The 15,290-nt window shown below is 39.0% G+C and overlaps 1 protein-coding gene across 4 annotated transcripts in view; it reads left to right on the top strand.

Moving 5' to 3' along the window:
* IGSF11 (immunoglobulin superfamily member 11) overlaps positions 1 to 15,006 on the top strand; it is a 143,072-nt gene extending 128,066 nt beyond the window's left edge. The window contains exons 4-7 of one of the 4 annotated variants that reach the window (XM_040984184.1): positions 1,913 to 2,068; positions 12,100 to 12,222; positions 13,102 to 13,165; positions 14,188 to 14,760. In XM_040984184.1, coding sequence (XP_040840118.1) covers positions 1,913 to 2,068; positions 12,100 to 12,222; positions 13,102 to 13,165; positions 14,188 to 14,632 — 788 coding nt within the window. In that variant the 3' untranslated portion in view covers positions 14,633 to 14,760. Of the gene's footprint in view, positions 1 to 1,912; positions 2,069 to 12,099; positions 12,223 to 13,017; positions 13,166 to 14,187 lie in introns of all 4 variants that reach the window. The other 3 variants (XM_040984185.1, XM_040984187.1, XM_040984186.1) reach the window with 3 other exon arrangements.
* The last annotated feature ends 284 nt before the right edge of the window (positions 15,007 to 15,290 follow it).

Below are 15,290 nucleotides of genomic sequence, written 5' to 3' on the forward strand. Positions count from 1 at the left end.
AGAGAGAATCACTTATTGCAAATATGAAGCAAAGGTTTCAGCACATGAAAGAACAATACCGTCACTTCATGTCTTATGCAGCATATCACTAAGATCATCACAGTTCTTGATTGTTTCTGTAAATGATCAATTCTCAGCCTGTTTTGTTTCTCAGTTCTGCCATCTTCCATATCAAACACTACTTGTGGGAGAGGTGGCTAAACTCACTTCATGTGAGAAAATGGAGGAAGTACTCAGAGAAGGCTGCTGGTGATGGTCTTCTGCCTCTCTGCCTCCACATCCCCCGTCAAGCTCTGCACCTTGTGTTCTGCTTCCTTGTTGAGCCACTTGAAGATACAGACTTTGGCATTTTTTTGACTGAGAATATGGTATAATCCTCTATGCCATTTTTGACCATAGTTTTAGAGGACAAAATATAAGGATAAGTTTAGGGATTTCTGTTGTTAAAATCTTACTCATTGCAGAATATTGAAAATTGTGTAAATTTTAAAATCTACCATGAACAATTGTTCACCATCTGGATGGTTGCAGGAGATCAGACCTCTTAGGGCTACCTTCTTGAGCTGATAAAAGAGTGGTGAGTATGGTCAGTGTTAAGCTTTCCTATAATACAGCCTCCAACCATATCAGCTTGTCCCAGACTCCTGGGAATAGAATCATCTACCTTTATACTAAGAAGGTTGGGAAGACACCCAGATTTGCATGTAGCATATGCCCAGGCCAACTGTGAGAGATTTATGCTGTGAGACTTAAAATTCTGTTGACGTTGTTCAAGAGGAAGAAACATGTCAGCAGGTCCTAGGGCGGCTCCATGTGTGTCAAGTGTGTCCATGACAGGATCAAGTGGGATTTCCTTATTGAGGAGCAGAAGCTCATCATAAAAGTGTTGAAGGCACAAGGAGAGTCAGAAAGCCAAATGAAAACATGAAGCCTTGAGTAATTAAAATTTGAATACTCTGAGTTAGTACTAATAGACTGAAATTTTATTCTTATGCTTGTATGCGTAAGGTAACTGACCCACTAGGTTATAAAAAAATTTTAGAGGTAAATTTCAAAAGCCTTCACTTTGTGTTAGGAATTTAATTCTAACTCCAAAAAAATTACTTAATGGCTGTCAAGTCAAAGGTAGTAAATCAAGGAGATGATCTCACTCCATTAGCAGTTAGGTTCCCTGACTTTTTTTTTTTTTGCTTTTTGCTTTTTCTATACAGTGTTCACTATTCTAAAAATTACCAGTTTCTTTCTTTTGTGTACTTTTGAGAACTTTTCGTTCTGTGTTTTTTATGTTCTTATCTGTCTTAATGATTGTGAAATGTCCACTCCATTACAGTCAACTCTCTCCTACCCTCCCCCCTTACTCATATAGTGACCTTACTTTCCCTACCATAGAGCAAATGTTGGCACAAAATGGATCCTGTTTGTGTTTTGGATCTTGATTTTTGTTTGGAAGAATAAAAAGGATACTGCTAAGGTGGTCTTAGTCAAAGAACAGCCAGTAAAATGAATGTTATTCCTTGAAATTTCTGGATGTGACCTCATTAGCACTGTTTCTAAAGGCAACATGTAATACATGGAACTTTTAGGAATTAAAGGGAGTAGAGTGGAACTAAGAACATGACACACCCTAGGAATACAATAATCCAATCAGGAAACCACTCTTGACACATGTGGTCCCTGTCAGTTGTCATTGCTAGTCTGCACCTGTGCCCAAGCATTATGTATCGGTGTCTTCTGCCTTCCCCCCTGGATTGGTTTAATGGCATATATTCTAAACACAGTGCCATCTACCATTAAGAGTCTCATGCTCTACCAACTGAGCTGGCCAGGCCCTTCCATCTACTATTGATGTCTCAATCACCATCCAGTAACTCACAGTAAATATGTTCTTTGTTACTTACTTTTCCTGTTGCAGTTCCTCCTTCTGCCCCCCACTGCCAGATCCAAGGATCCCAGGATATCGGGAGTGATGTCGTCCTGCTATGTAACTCAGAGGAAGGCATTCCTCGGCCAACTTACCTTTGGGAGAAGCTAGACAATACCCTCAAACTACCTCCAACAGCCACTCAGGGTATGTACAATGCTCTTTGTTTGTTTGTTTGTTAATTATCTATTATCCCAGAAAATTGCAATTCTGAGATTCAAGAAGTAACTTCTGTAGATTGAGAAATAACACTCCGTATTTGTAATTGCTGACAAAGCTTTCTAGATCACTTTGTGTGTTCAACTTTAAAGGAAATTTGTCATTTTATTTGTTTTCTATATATTGCCCTTATGAAATACATCTGGCCTAGGGGTAATGATATATGAACATTCTGTTCCATTGGAGTGATGAGCTAAATGCTTCTCCTTCCCAACTGAGATAAAACTGCTTATTTTAGTGTGAAAAACATTTGCATAGTCTCAAGTTTAATTAGAGGAGAAAATAGGAAAGTACACAGGAAAAGGGCTCTCCTCAACAGAAGATCCAGAAGTGGATCATGCCAGCTAGAAAAGATGGAGGAGATTTGGGTGCTATGGATGACTTTCTATATAAATGCAGCTTCTAAATCTTATCTTAAAGGAAATATTCTTTAAAATTGAAGATATTTTATAAAATAAAATGAAAGAAAATTATAGAATTATATATAAAAATCTTATGTGACAAGAAAATAAAATTCAGACTTCTTGAATGTTGTATCATATCCAGTACAGAAAAGGTATCATGCAGTGTTCTTGGCAGATTTACAGATTTCTTTTTAAAGGTTGATTTATTTATTTGAAAGTCAAATTTACAAAGATGGGGAGAGACAGATACGAAAAGATCTTCCATGCGCTGTTTGACTCCACAGAGGGTTTCAATGGCTGGGATTGGGCCAGGATGAAGCCAGGAACCAGGACTTTCATGTGGGTGCAGGGTCCCAAGGACTTGGCCATCTTGTGCTGCTTTTCCTAGTTATAATAATAGGGATCTGGATGAGAAATGGAGCACCTGGGACACAGACCACTGTCTGTATGGGATACCAGTGCCTCAGGTGGAGGCTTTAACCTCTGTGCCTGCCCCTATAAATTTTAAATGTAAAGAATTAGATTTCACCTTTTGTTTATATACAAGAAATTAAATCAGCACATCAAAGGGCATTGAATTTTCATATTAATTTCATAACACTATTCACACTAACCAAAGTATGGAACCAATGCCACTGTTCATCAGTGAACAAATGGTTAAAGAAAATGTAGTGTATATACACAATAGGATATTATTTATCCATGAAAGTTCTGTCAGTTGTGACAACATGGATGGAAAGAAGTAGAGGTCATTTTACAAAAGTGAAATATATCAGATGTGGAAGATAAACACTGCATGTTCTTACTTATATATTGAAGCTGAAAGAATTAATTTCAAAGGAGAGGATGGAGTTATTGTTAAATACTGTGAAGGGTAAGGAGAAGAGAAGAGAGAGGTTGGAACCAGATGCTAAAATACAGTTACATAGGAGGGATAAGTTCTAGTGTTCTGCAGCATAATAGCGTGACCACAGCTTACAATTCACTAACATTTTATGAAGAAATAGAACAGAGGAATTTGACTGTTCCAAACACAGAGAAATGATAAGGGTATGGAAATGCTAATTATTCTGTCCTTATCATCATGCATTTTGTACATATGTTGGGCTATCACGTTGTCCATCATAAATATATGTCAATTATATGAAACACACACACACGCACGCAAGATTCACTGTAATGGAAAGGTCCCAAACAACTTGTGCTTAGCAAGTTTGTCCATCACAGAAAAAAATAGTCGTAAGTTGTACGAATTCAGTGATACTGAAGAATCATTCTTTAAGAACCCACCAGAAATGTCGATAGACTTTCCTATTCTCTTTAAAAGGAAAAAAAAAAAAAAAAAAACCTAGCCTTGAATTACTTACTTAAAAAAAAAAAAACCCTTTTAACATAGTAACTTTTGGATTCTTGATGATGACCTCAACAACACTAACTCTTCCCTATTGATTGTTGCTGTCTACATGTTTCAACCACTTTGTTTTTGTGGCTTAACTTATAAATCTTATCATTGCAAATGGCACGCTTAAAATTATTGTTGTCTTGAAATACTGAAAACTGTATTCAAATTCCAGATTTTGTAGCAAGTATTTTTATATTTCCTTAATTGTCCACCTCTTTTGGTATAGATTACTTAAAAAAAAACAGGATTAATAGTATCAAATTCAAGGTCTGCTTTGGCAGCGTTAAGAGTCTCTGGTTTATATGTGTAACATTTCCGTGGAAACTTTTATGGCATTTACAATTACAAATGAATACTTGAATAACGACCTGTAAGTTAAGAACCATCCACAATTGTTTCTGTATAAGCGTATATCAGATTTCTTCATACCTTCTTTGCAACTTGAATATTCTTTGCTTCTTTCGTAAGTACCAAGAATGAAAAAAGATGCCCAAAGTCTGAATTGGTTATCAGGTTGTCTTTTGATTATTGTATCTATTGTAAAAGTGCAGTGAGTCTGATTTAAATTCACCTCTAATACCTGTAGTAATAAAACTGAACTCAAAGAAAAATAGCATTTCTGAGTGACTTAGATGAAGCTTTTATATGCAGGATGAATATGTAAGCCTAGTATATAGTATTTTGACTATAAGTAATAATAACTTCTTGTTGAGACTAGCTATTAAATGCTCAATGACATAAAGGGATAGCTATACATGGATATATTATTAATTAGCTAGTAATTTAATAGAATTTATACATCAGTGAAGAAAAGTGTTTGTTCCTATCATCTGTTTTCCTGGCTCAATTTTAATGTTGGATTACTAAACAATCTTGTAGAATATGTTTCTGAGCTTTTCATTTTCTAGTCTGTTGATTTCATAGAATGTGTCTGAGGGTTGTGTGTTGGTCTGTTTTGTTGGTAGATTCTTTACTACTGATTCAGTTTCTCTAACAGTAGAGGTCTGTTCAAATTTTCTGCAACATCTGTAGTTTTCTGGAAACTGTCTCTTTGCTCCAAGTTCACGCATCGTGAAATAAAATTGCTTGTTTTCTCAATGTGAAAACCTATGGGTGTTTTAAGTATAGGTTCTGGAGTCAGAGGTATGATGCTGAGTTCTGGATCCAGAGATTTCTGTGTATGTGGCCTGATGTTTGCTTTTCTTATTTCTAAAAATAGAGGCAATCTACCTCGTGATTGGCTAAGAATGAAAAAAAAAACACATGAAATTTTTGTAACAATACTGAACATGTATGAGCACTTACTAAATATAATGTACTTTAATTTATCATAGATTTATTAATTTTTTAACCCTTTGTTAATTTCTCATAAGGCTTATGTGTGCCTCCCCTCTCTATTTTTTTTAGGTTTTAAAATCAATCCTTTTTTTTTTTTTAAGAATTATTCTATTTTTATTAGAAAGTCAGATATACAGAAAGGAGGAGACACAGAGAGGAAGATCTTCTGTCTGATAATTCACTCCCCAAGCAGCCACAATGACTGGAGCTGAGCCAATCCAAAGCCAGGAACCAGGCTCCAGGAGCCAGGAGGCTCTTCCAATTCTTCTATGCTGGTGCAGGATCCCAAGGCTTTGGGCCGTCCTCCACTGCTTTCCCAGGCCACAGTCACAGAGCTGGATGGGAAGCAGGGCTGCCAGAAGTAGAACCGGTGCCCGTATGGGATCCCAGTGCATGTGAGCCGAGGACTTTAGCTACTAGGTTACTGTGCCGGGCCCAAATCTATCTTCTTCTTCTTTTTTTTTTTTTTTTTAGATTTTTTTTTAACTTATTTTTATTACAAAGTCAGATATACAGAGAGGAGGAGAGACAGAGAGGAAGATCTTCTGTCTGATGATGCACTCCCCAGGTGACCACAATGACCAGTGCTGTGCCAATCCAAAGCCAAGAACCAGGAACCTCTTCCAGGTCTCCCACGCGGGTGCAGGGTCCCAAAACTTTGGGCCATCCTCTACTGCTTTCCCAGGCCGCAAGCAGGGAGCTGGATGGGAAGTGGAGCTGCCAGGATTAGAACCGGCGCCCATATGGGATCCCTGGGCACATTCAAGGCGGGGACTTTTAGCCTCTAGGTAATGCCACCAGGCCCATCTATCTTTTTAAACACAGCGTTTCTACAAAGGTACTTCAAAAATTCATTAGAAATGCATATTACAAAAAGAATACAAGGATTTCAAAATTTTTTGCACGTATAATCTTACCTTTTTCTGTGTTTCCACCAAGTTTTTGTGGTACTTTTGTATAGTTATGTAATTTCTGTTAATAATCGGTTCCACAAATATTTGTTGAACACTTAGTGTGTGCTTCCCACTCTTCTAGTAACTGCAGATACCTTGTTAAGCGAGAAGGCTATTGTTCCATTTTTAAAAATTACATTCTAGTGTGTGGAGATTGCAATGTACGAATTCTCAATACTCATAGTGTGTTAGAAATGTGTGATAAGTTCCAGAAGGGAAAAATATATCCAGGATCAAATAGACGAGTTGAAGGATGAGGAGCTGCGATTTTAAATACTTTGGTTGAAAGGATGATATCCTAGCAAATATTCAAAGATGATGAAAGAATGGACCTTGTGAATATGAAGGCTGGGCAGCTGAAAGTCTCCTAGCGATAATGTGCATGTCAGTTGCACGAACAACAAAAAAGCTGGTGTTTGGAGTGAGATGAGCAAAACAAACAACAGTAGGAGCTCCTGTGTTTAGTTGTGAGTGCTAGGATATATTGATCAGTTGCATATGAAACATGTATTAAAATTTATTATTTTTTAAATTATTTTATTTTTATTGGGAACTCAGATATTTAGAGAGAGGAGGAGAGACAGAGAAGAAAACCTTCCATCCATTGATTCACTTCCCAGGTAGCTGCAATGACTGGAACTGTGCCAATTCAAAGCCAGGAGCCTGGAGCCTCTTTTGGGTCTCCCACAAGGGTACAGGGTCCCCAGGCTTTGGGCCATCCTCAACTGCTTTCCCCAGGCCACAAGCAGGGAGCTGGTTGGGAAGTGGGGCCACTGGGATAGGAACCAGCAACCATATGGGCTCTTGGTGCATGCAGGGTGAGAACTTTAGCCACTAGGCTACCATACTGGGCCTGAAATAGAACTTTCTACACCTCAGAAATTTGATTAAAAGGACATTGGATAGTGTACTTAATGCTATATGATGTTTTAAATTTCTCTTTAACCTTGATATATATATTTATAACATAGATATAAATATTGTTATAGTGAGTTATCTGATAAGTTTTCAAACATTTTCAGTAGGTATTTTGTGTTAAAATTTCTGGCTTTCAATTTTAAGTCATGCAATGCCTATTTCAAGTTGACATCATTTTTGTGTATTATTAAAATATACAATTTTGTCATAGTATGTTGAACCAAATAATAATAAGCCATGCATTTATCATTGTGTTTTTAACAAAATAATTCTAAAACTTAGAAATGATTCACTGCTTGTTATAGCCTTTCATTGTTAAAGTATAGAAATCAGATGAAAGTCCATAATAATTTATGATTTATGGATTTTTATCTGTTGTCTGTGAAACCTGAAGCTTAATATCTATTGAAAATATAGGCTGTAGACATTTTACAAATTTCTTGACTTAGTATTTCTCATCATTCAGAAAAATATGTAAATTTCTCAAGCAATGCCAGGAAGGAATTCCCACATGCAAGCACTACCATCACTGTACTGAGCTCATTTGCATGCACTAGGTCATTTAGTCTTCACAGTGACAAGCAATGAATGTGCAGGCACTTGGTAGCTGCAGATTATTGGCAAGGAAACTAAACACAGATTAAGAATGAGTAGTACCCACAAGGCCACATAAAACTAGTCGCAAGGACTTAAAACAGCAAACCAGGCTGTTTGACTCTATGGCACATACTCTTAGTGGATGCACCATTCACTGGGAAGTTCGAGGGATTCCGGAACTAATGAAAAAGGAAGAAGTGGAACAGGCAGTTGGATTTGTTTCTAACAAGGGCATGGCAGGGCAGGTGCACAGGTTGTGTGGCATACAGAGCTTGCTGTGAGTTGAAACTGACTGGGGTTTGAAGTCCTCTGAGCTCTCCAATTTTTGTGGTTCCACACAACAGAGCTTCCCCTCATTCTTTAAAAGAAAGAAGATCAAAAGAACATTTATTCACTAACTTCATTTCAGCAAATTGCTTCTGTGCCAGCGCAGGCCAAGAGAAGTGACAGATTGAGGAATGAGCCCTGTTAGCATGCTTTGTGACTGCAGACAGCCTGGTATTTGCTGAAAAGTTGCTCCCATCTCTGCTTTGCCTTGTTCATGTAAACAAGCTCTGTTTTGTTCCTGGTTAATCCTCTCCTATCAATGCATCTGTCTTGTTGCCTGATTGCATTCTGAGTGAGCTCTGCCATGGTATGTCGACCTCATTTGTTAGTACTTTCTGATAGCAGCAGCTCATGGTGTCTGCGTCTGTAGATTCAAAGGGAAGAACAGTGACTTCACCTTTATTTATTTTTTTTCCGAAGCCTTTCTAATGCCATCATCTTTAACTGTTTATCTCCATTTTACATGCCAGAATGCTATGTAGCTGTTTAAGATTTCAAATTATCTGCAGGGGCATGTCAACAAAACTGCCAGGTTGTTGTGAGCTGATCAAATTCCTAGAATTTCAGAGATTGTGGGGGAAAAGTCAGAGAAATAACAGCAACAAGATGTTTAGATTGTGGATTGATTGCCCAGAGAATTACGGTTTTCTTGCATGATAAAACTTGGGCATGTGTTGAGTAGGTATTTAGGCAGATGGCTTAGTTTATAATACTAACAGCAGTGGAACATTACAGTTAGGACATATTTTACAAATGTACCCTATTAGATACTGTGTTTTTAAATGCCTTCTGGGAAATTAAGTGTGCGTTTGGCCATTATAAGTGTTGGACAGACCTCTTTTTGGATCGCTACTTCTTGTGCTGTGTGATCTTGTGCATGTTATATTGCTTCTGAGATTTCTCATTTTTAGTTAGTAGGGAACGCAGGGCCAGTGTTTGTGTGCAGCAGGTTAAGTAGTTGCTTACAGCACTCACATCCTATGAGTGCTGGTTCAGGTATTGGCTTCTTTGCTTCTGATCTGGCGCTCTCCTAACGTGCCTGGGAAAGCAGTGAAAGACGACACAAGTACTTAGACTCTTGCCATCACTGTGGGAGACTCAGATGGAGTTCCAGGCTCCTAGCCTGGCCTGGCCTGGCGTGGCCCAGCCCTGGATATTGTTCTGCCTATTTAGGAAGTGAACTGGCAAATGATAGTTCTCTTTTCTCTGTCAATCTTCAGCTCCTCTCTTTCTGCCATTCTGCCTCTCAAATATAAAGGAATAAGAAAAGTTAAGTAAGAATCTAGAATTCAAGCTTATTATAAAATTACATGTGTGATATTTAAGGGTCTTCATGCAGTTTATGTGATACATAGTTAACACAGAAGAGAAGGTGGCTCCTTTATTTATGGATTGGACACCTTTATTTGTTGAGCACATTTCTGTGTGCTGGGTAATTTCTGAGGTTGGTGATATACTGGTGACAAGACAAATGCGTTGCCTTCCCTTAATGAGACAAGTAGGGAAACAATTACAGTCAGTGTGAATAAGTGTCAGCCATAGAGTGTGAAGAATGCTAGCGGAGCACATGGCAGGGATAACTAATGAGGGCCTCGGAGATCTGATAGATCATGGGCCAGGAGAAAACATTTACTCTCAGACTAGCCTGAGCATCTTGGTAAATTCACTGAGCTGCTCCCATTGAATGCATTTTGAAAGCCTGCTGGCTTTTTATTTTTTTAAGAGAAGCAAATAATACACAAATACAAATCAGGTAATCGCTGGGTATATTGGGTTTTGTGTGTGCAGTATAACCCAAGTAGCCTCAGTTGTCAAACACTGTACTCAGAATAAGTAAATTCTCCGTAGACTGTGATTTAACCCTTTAAGTGCTTCCATTACAGAGCAAAACAAGAGCTATCCAAAACACAAAAATTAAATCGCTCCTTTTCCTGTCCAGCTTGCTGAAATTAATTCAGATTGATTCAAGTATGCAATTAACACAGTGTTGTTATGTTTGAAGGCAAAGCAGTAACCTTGGGGATTCTTGATGCTTGAATCTTTCAGTGATTTTGTTAAGATACTTGGACCAGCTATTTGTTCTCCCCCCACCCCACAGTCCATTTGATTTCCCAGGGTCTCAGTCCATGTCCCTCCTCCGCATTTTCCTGGCTGGCACTTACCTCATTTATTGTAATTGCTTGCCTCCTTCTCTCATTAATGTAAGGGACTGTGTTTGTCTTGTGTCATTATCCTTAAAAGATACCTAGCACAGAGGAGGCACTCAGGACATGTTAATGTATCCAAGGAATGAACTGATACAGACTCTCCCACTGTGACCAGGTGTATTTTTCCCCACCCAGGCCCCTGTTTCTGAGTTAGAGTGAAAAATTGCCAGGAGAAACCACTTAACTAAATTTTACTTTCATATAAAGAATGTCAACCTTGGGTACATGTAGCTCCAGTTGTTGCCACGGGCATATTTGGGCTTTATACTAGATTTTACTTAAGGTTCTCTGCTTATGCCATTAGAAAGTTTTTCTGCTTCTAAATTTGCAGCTGCTTTGAATGGTTCAGTTGACTTGGATGTGTTATCCTTCCTGGCTGAGGGAAGTAATGAAGCTTAGATTTCAGAGGGAAGACAGTCCTCCATCCTACTCTAATTTCAAATGTTCAGGTGTGTGATATTATCAATATAAAGCTTCAGTGTCCTCAGTTATTCAGTGGTATTCATAATAAAAATACCTGTTAGGGTAGTTGTAAATTGAGAGGCTACATACAACAGCTTATGCAGTTCAGTGCTTTTTGTTAGTGCAGGTTATTCACATTGTATAGAAATGAATGAACTATGCTAATGTTGCCAAGTTAGTAAAATGTGAACTATTGAAACCCTTCTTCAAAGTCTTGGATATGTTGTGTTTGGACTTACTAATGGAAGGAACCTACCTGACAGCCTTGGCTATGTCCCCTTAGGATCCACTTCTTCACACCAGAGCCAAGCCTCTCCCATGCAGTCCCCAGGCAGTGACTGAGCCCTGTAAGGCCTGTTCCTGCAAGGCTTAGGACTCCCTCAGTAGCTGACTCCAGCTCAAGGGCTCCTCACTTGCCTGGTGGGAATTTCGGTGAAACTGCTCTGTGAGGCTCTTCCTATGCTGTCTTATTTTCTTCCCTCCCGGCTTCACAGCTCCTAATCTAGACTCCCCACTTTGGCCTGCTTCCTCTTGGTTTCCTTTATTGGCATCTCCTGAAGTTAGCTCCATTCTTGTGTTGTTAACTGCTTTTTGGAAAGAATGAACTAACACGAACAATTGTAATTGTTGCTGGAAGGGACTCACAAGCAATACTGGAAAGCATAATGTTATATTGTCTCCATTAAGTGTAAAGGTCACTGCATTTTTTTCAGAATTAAAATTTTATATCAAATTCTCTAGAATAAGCATTAGCTACCATTCCTCATGGAAAATTATGAACATTTAGGCTTTAATGTGGAATGTGCAGACTAAATTAAGAATGTATTTATTTATCTTAAAGGCAGTTACAGAGCAAGGCAGGAGTGATAAAGAGAGAAACAGAGAGAGAAAGAAATCTCTTATCTCCTGGCTCACTACCCTGAATGGCCACAATGGCCAGAGCTGAGCCAGTCTGAAGCAAGGAAATGGGAGCTTCTTCCAGATCTCCCAGTACTTGGGCCATCTCTCCCTGTTCTCCTGGGCACATTAGTAGAGAGCTGGGCAGGAAGTGAAGCAGCTGGGACTCAGACCTGTGCCTGTCTGGGATGCTGGCACTGCAGACACTGGCTTTACCAGCTGCATCCCAGTGCGGCCCCACCGAGTAATTTTTTTCAGATTGTCATTGTTTAGAAGGATCTGTCATGGTTCCAGATCATCCAAGTAATATGGTGATTTTAGTCCTTAATGTTCAAGAACACCAAATTTCTCCCTCAAAAATAAGACAAACAAAACACATTAATAGCTGTCTGTAGTCTTGTATTCTTTGGTATTCTTTACACAAACTCTTCCTTTGATTGTTGTTTTGTGACAGACCAGGTTCAGGGGACAGTGACCATCCGGAACATAAGTGCTCTGTCTTCAGGTTTGTACCAGTGCGTAGCTTCTAATGCCATCGGAACCAGCACCTGTCTTCTGGATCTCCAGGTTATTTCACGTAAGTAGGTGAAATTATGATTTCCACTCTAGGGCCGAAACTAAGATATATATTAAACCTGGAAGTGAAAAATCCTGCTTATTTGTTTTGAAGTTTTCTGAAAAACTGATTAAAAATCTTTTGGTTTTAATTTTTGTTAAAATATCTCATAAATGTCTTAATGTGCTTTTTAGCCTCCAGAATATGATAATCATTGTGGAAAGGTATCTTCCTTCTCAGAATCATGAGACTCAAACCAGTTCTTGTGTCATAATACTATAGATGCCAAACCTTTGTAATAATTTAGGACCAATGAAATATTTTCTTGTATTTTTAACACACCCTCATGTCTGCTCAGTTGTTGAGCAGCTGAGCTATGGCCAGGCAGGTTGGTCATTTCTGGGATATTTGAACAGTACTTGCAAAGGGAGTGTTGAAGCTGGGATAAGGTCATGAGCTAGCCCAGGGTTGATTTGTGATTGCCAGGGTTGATTTGTGGCAGATCAGCCAGAGTAAAAACATGCCATCTGTCTTCTGTTATCTTCTAGTTGTTGCTCTCTTAAAGCTGTGAAGTGCTTAATGACTTGTTCATTCTAGAGATATTGAGAGCTAATATATGTAAGTCCTAGCCATTGGAGTTATAGAAAGTTAATTAAGTTTTAACTGCATGAGCACTTTGGGCAACACATAAACTATTTTGAGCAGCTTCTTCAGTAAGCTGTGTGCTTGTAGATTGTGCAGTTATATGCTATTTCACTCCCTTTCTGTCTGTGTGTCTCTTTTCTTTTAAAAAAATACCTTAAATATATTTTGCAGCCCAACCCAGGAGCATTGGACTAATAGCTGGAGCCATTGGTACTGGTGCAGTTATTATCATTTTTTGCATTGCACTAATTTTAGGGGCATTCTTTTATTGGAGAAGAAAAAACAAAGAGGAGGAAGAAGAAATTCCTAATGAAATAAGGTTTGTCTTGCATAGCCAATATTACTCTTCCTTTATGAAGTTAATATTTCTTTGCTAATCTTAGAACTGTGATGGTCAAGAACATTGAAGTGCGCACACCATAGTGTCATCTCCTACATGCTTTTCTTCACTCTTACCTAACTTTATTCACTGGGTCATGAAAGGTAACAAAAGATGAGCCAATCAAGAAGAGACAAATGAAGTGTTCCCTTATTCCTTTATATGTCTCCAGGGTCCATGGGAATAAAGTTAGTTTAAAACATGTGTTTAACATGGACTTTATAACAGAAAGGAGCATCTTGAGATCATACCAGTCCCTGTACACAAAGAACATAAGCACCTTCAGGAAGCAACATCAAAATGGCTTGTAAAGAGCGTGGGTCATGGAATGTTATAGAGATCCAGGGGCTCTGGACTAGCCTCGGATTTCATCGGGTCATGTCCTTGTTGAAATGCTTTCATGACTTCAGTCTCCTTTGCATGAGTCACATGGCCTGTAGGAACTGACTGCACCTGCTTGCCTGGTCTTCTCTTACCCTGCTCTACTCACTTGGCGTTCCAGTCTGTTCTGTGTTCTCTCATATCTCACCACCTGTGTATGCTTTCTGGAACACGTGCCTTCCATTTTTATCTGTCTGTTCACTGAAATCAACACTGCCCCAGACATCTGATTCAACACTACCCCAGACATCACTGGCACACATTAGTTGTGTTCAGTTACTTATGCTCCATTGATTGATGGCCCCATTGAATTGCATTCTCTTTTCTGCCCTGTGAGACTGAGATACAGAAGGAAGATTTTCTTGACCATTGTCTCAATGAGAATGGATGCCTAAGCTGAGACCATCTGGTGGCGTTTGTGTTTGCTTTCATAGTAGCAAATGTGATACTCTCCTGAGAATGGTGTATCACCCATATTACTCTTAGCATTAAAAAAAAGGAAAGAGTTCTGGTAGAAGGCTAGAATAGATCTCAAGTAAATTTGAAGAATTCTAATGATAATGTTTTTTTGTTTCTTCCAGAGAAGATGATCTTCCACCTAAATGTTCATCTTCTGCCAAAGCATTTCATACTGAGATGTCATCCTCAGAGAACAACACATTGACCTCTTCTAACACCTACAACAGTCGCTACTGGGGCAACAACCCCAAAGTTCATAGGAATGCAGAGTCTTTGAACCACTTCCCTGACTTGCGCCAGTCTTTCTCCCTCCACTCAGGCAATGCCAATATCCCATCCATCTATACAAATGGGAACCATCTGGTTCCAGGTCAACCTAAGACTTTGGTAGTGACAGCCAACAGAGGGTCATCCCCGCAGGTCATGTCCAAGAACAATGGCTCAATCAACAGGAAGCCACGGCCTCCACACACACACTCCTACACCATCAGCCAAGCTACTCTGGAGCGAATTGGTGCAGTACCTGTCATGGTGCCCGCTCAGAGTCGAGCTGGATCCCTGGTATAGGACATGAAGGGATGCTTGTATTAAACAAGAATAAATGGAGTTTCCTGTGCAAAGGAGAGAATGGGACTAGCAAATGCTGGGAGAGCAGCTCTCCTCATCATTATTTTGGTAAAAAGCACAAAGAAGAAGATGGTATTACCTGGCTGCAATGATGTATCAAATGGATTGGAATGCATCGTCGCAAAAACATGTTTCCCCACCACAGATATGTTGTGATTCTGTTCAGTAAGCTACATCTCAAAGATGTGCCAAGTCAAGGAAAAAGATGTAAGAAAAGTGCTTAAAACTCCAACTGCAGCCCAGATGGGCTTGTTTTGTAATTCATGCCTAACTTAATATCTCTGAACAGACTAAAGTGCCAGATGGAATTTAAATAATGAGATTATTTGAAAAGATAGGTGTCTTTAGAGAGATAATGAGCAACCCTATCATATGTTATGCCTCTCCCTGTTCTCTCTTTGTGTAGAGGGCTTAATGACAGAAATGACTAATATTGGTCCCGACAGGGTTTGGCTCTTTTATGTAAGAATCAAAACTTCACACAAGCAGAGTTGAGTGGGAATGGGAGAAAGCAAAGGAAACTTCTCTGAAATGCCCCTTCATATTTATTTATTTATCTGTCTCTTCCTGAACCATGAATTTCATATTTGAAATATTG

This window comes from Ochotona curzoniae, unplaced genomic scaffold, assembly GCF_017591425.1.
Source record: "Ochotona curzoniae isolate NIBS_2020 unplaced genomic scaffold, NIBS_Ocur_1.0 contig_4093, whole genome shotgun sequence".
NCBI classification, from domain to species: Eukaryota; Metazoa; Chordata; class Mammalia; order Lagomorpha; family Ochotonidae; genus Ochotona; species Ochotona curzoniae.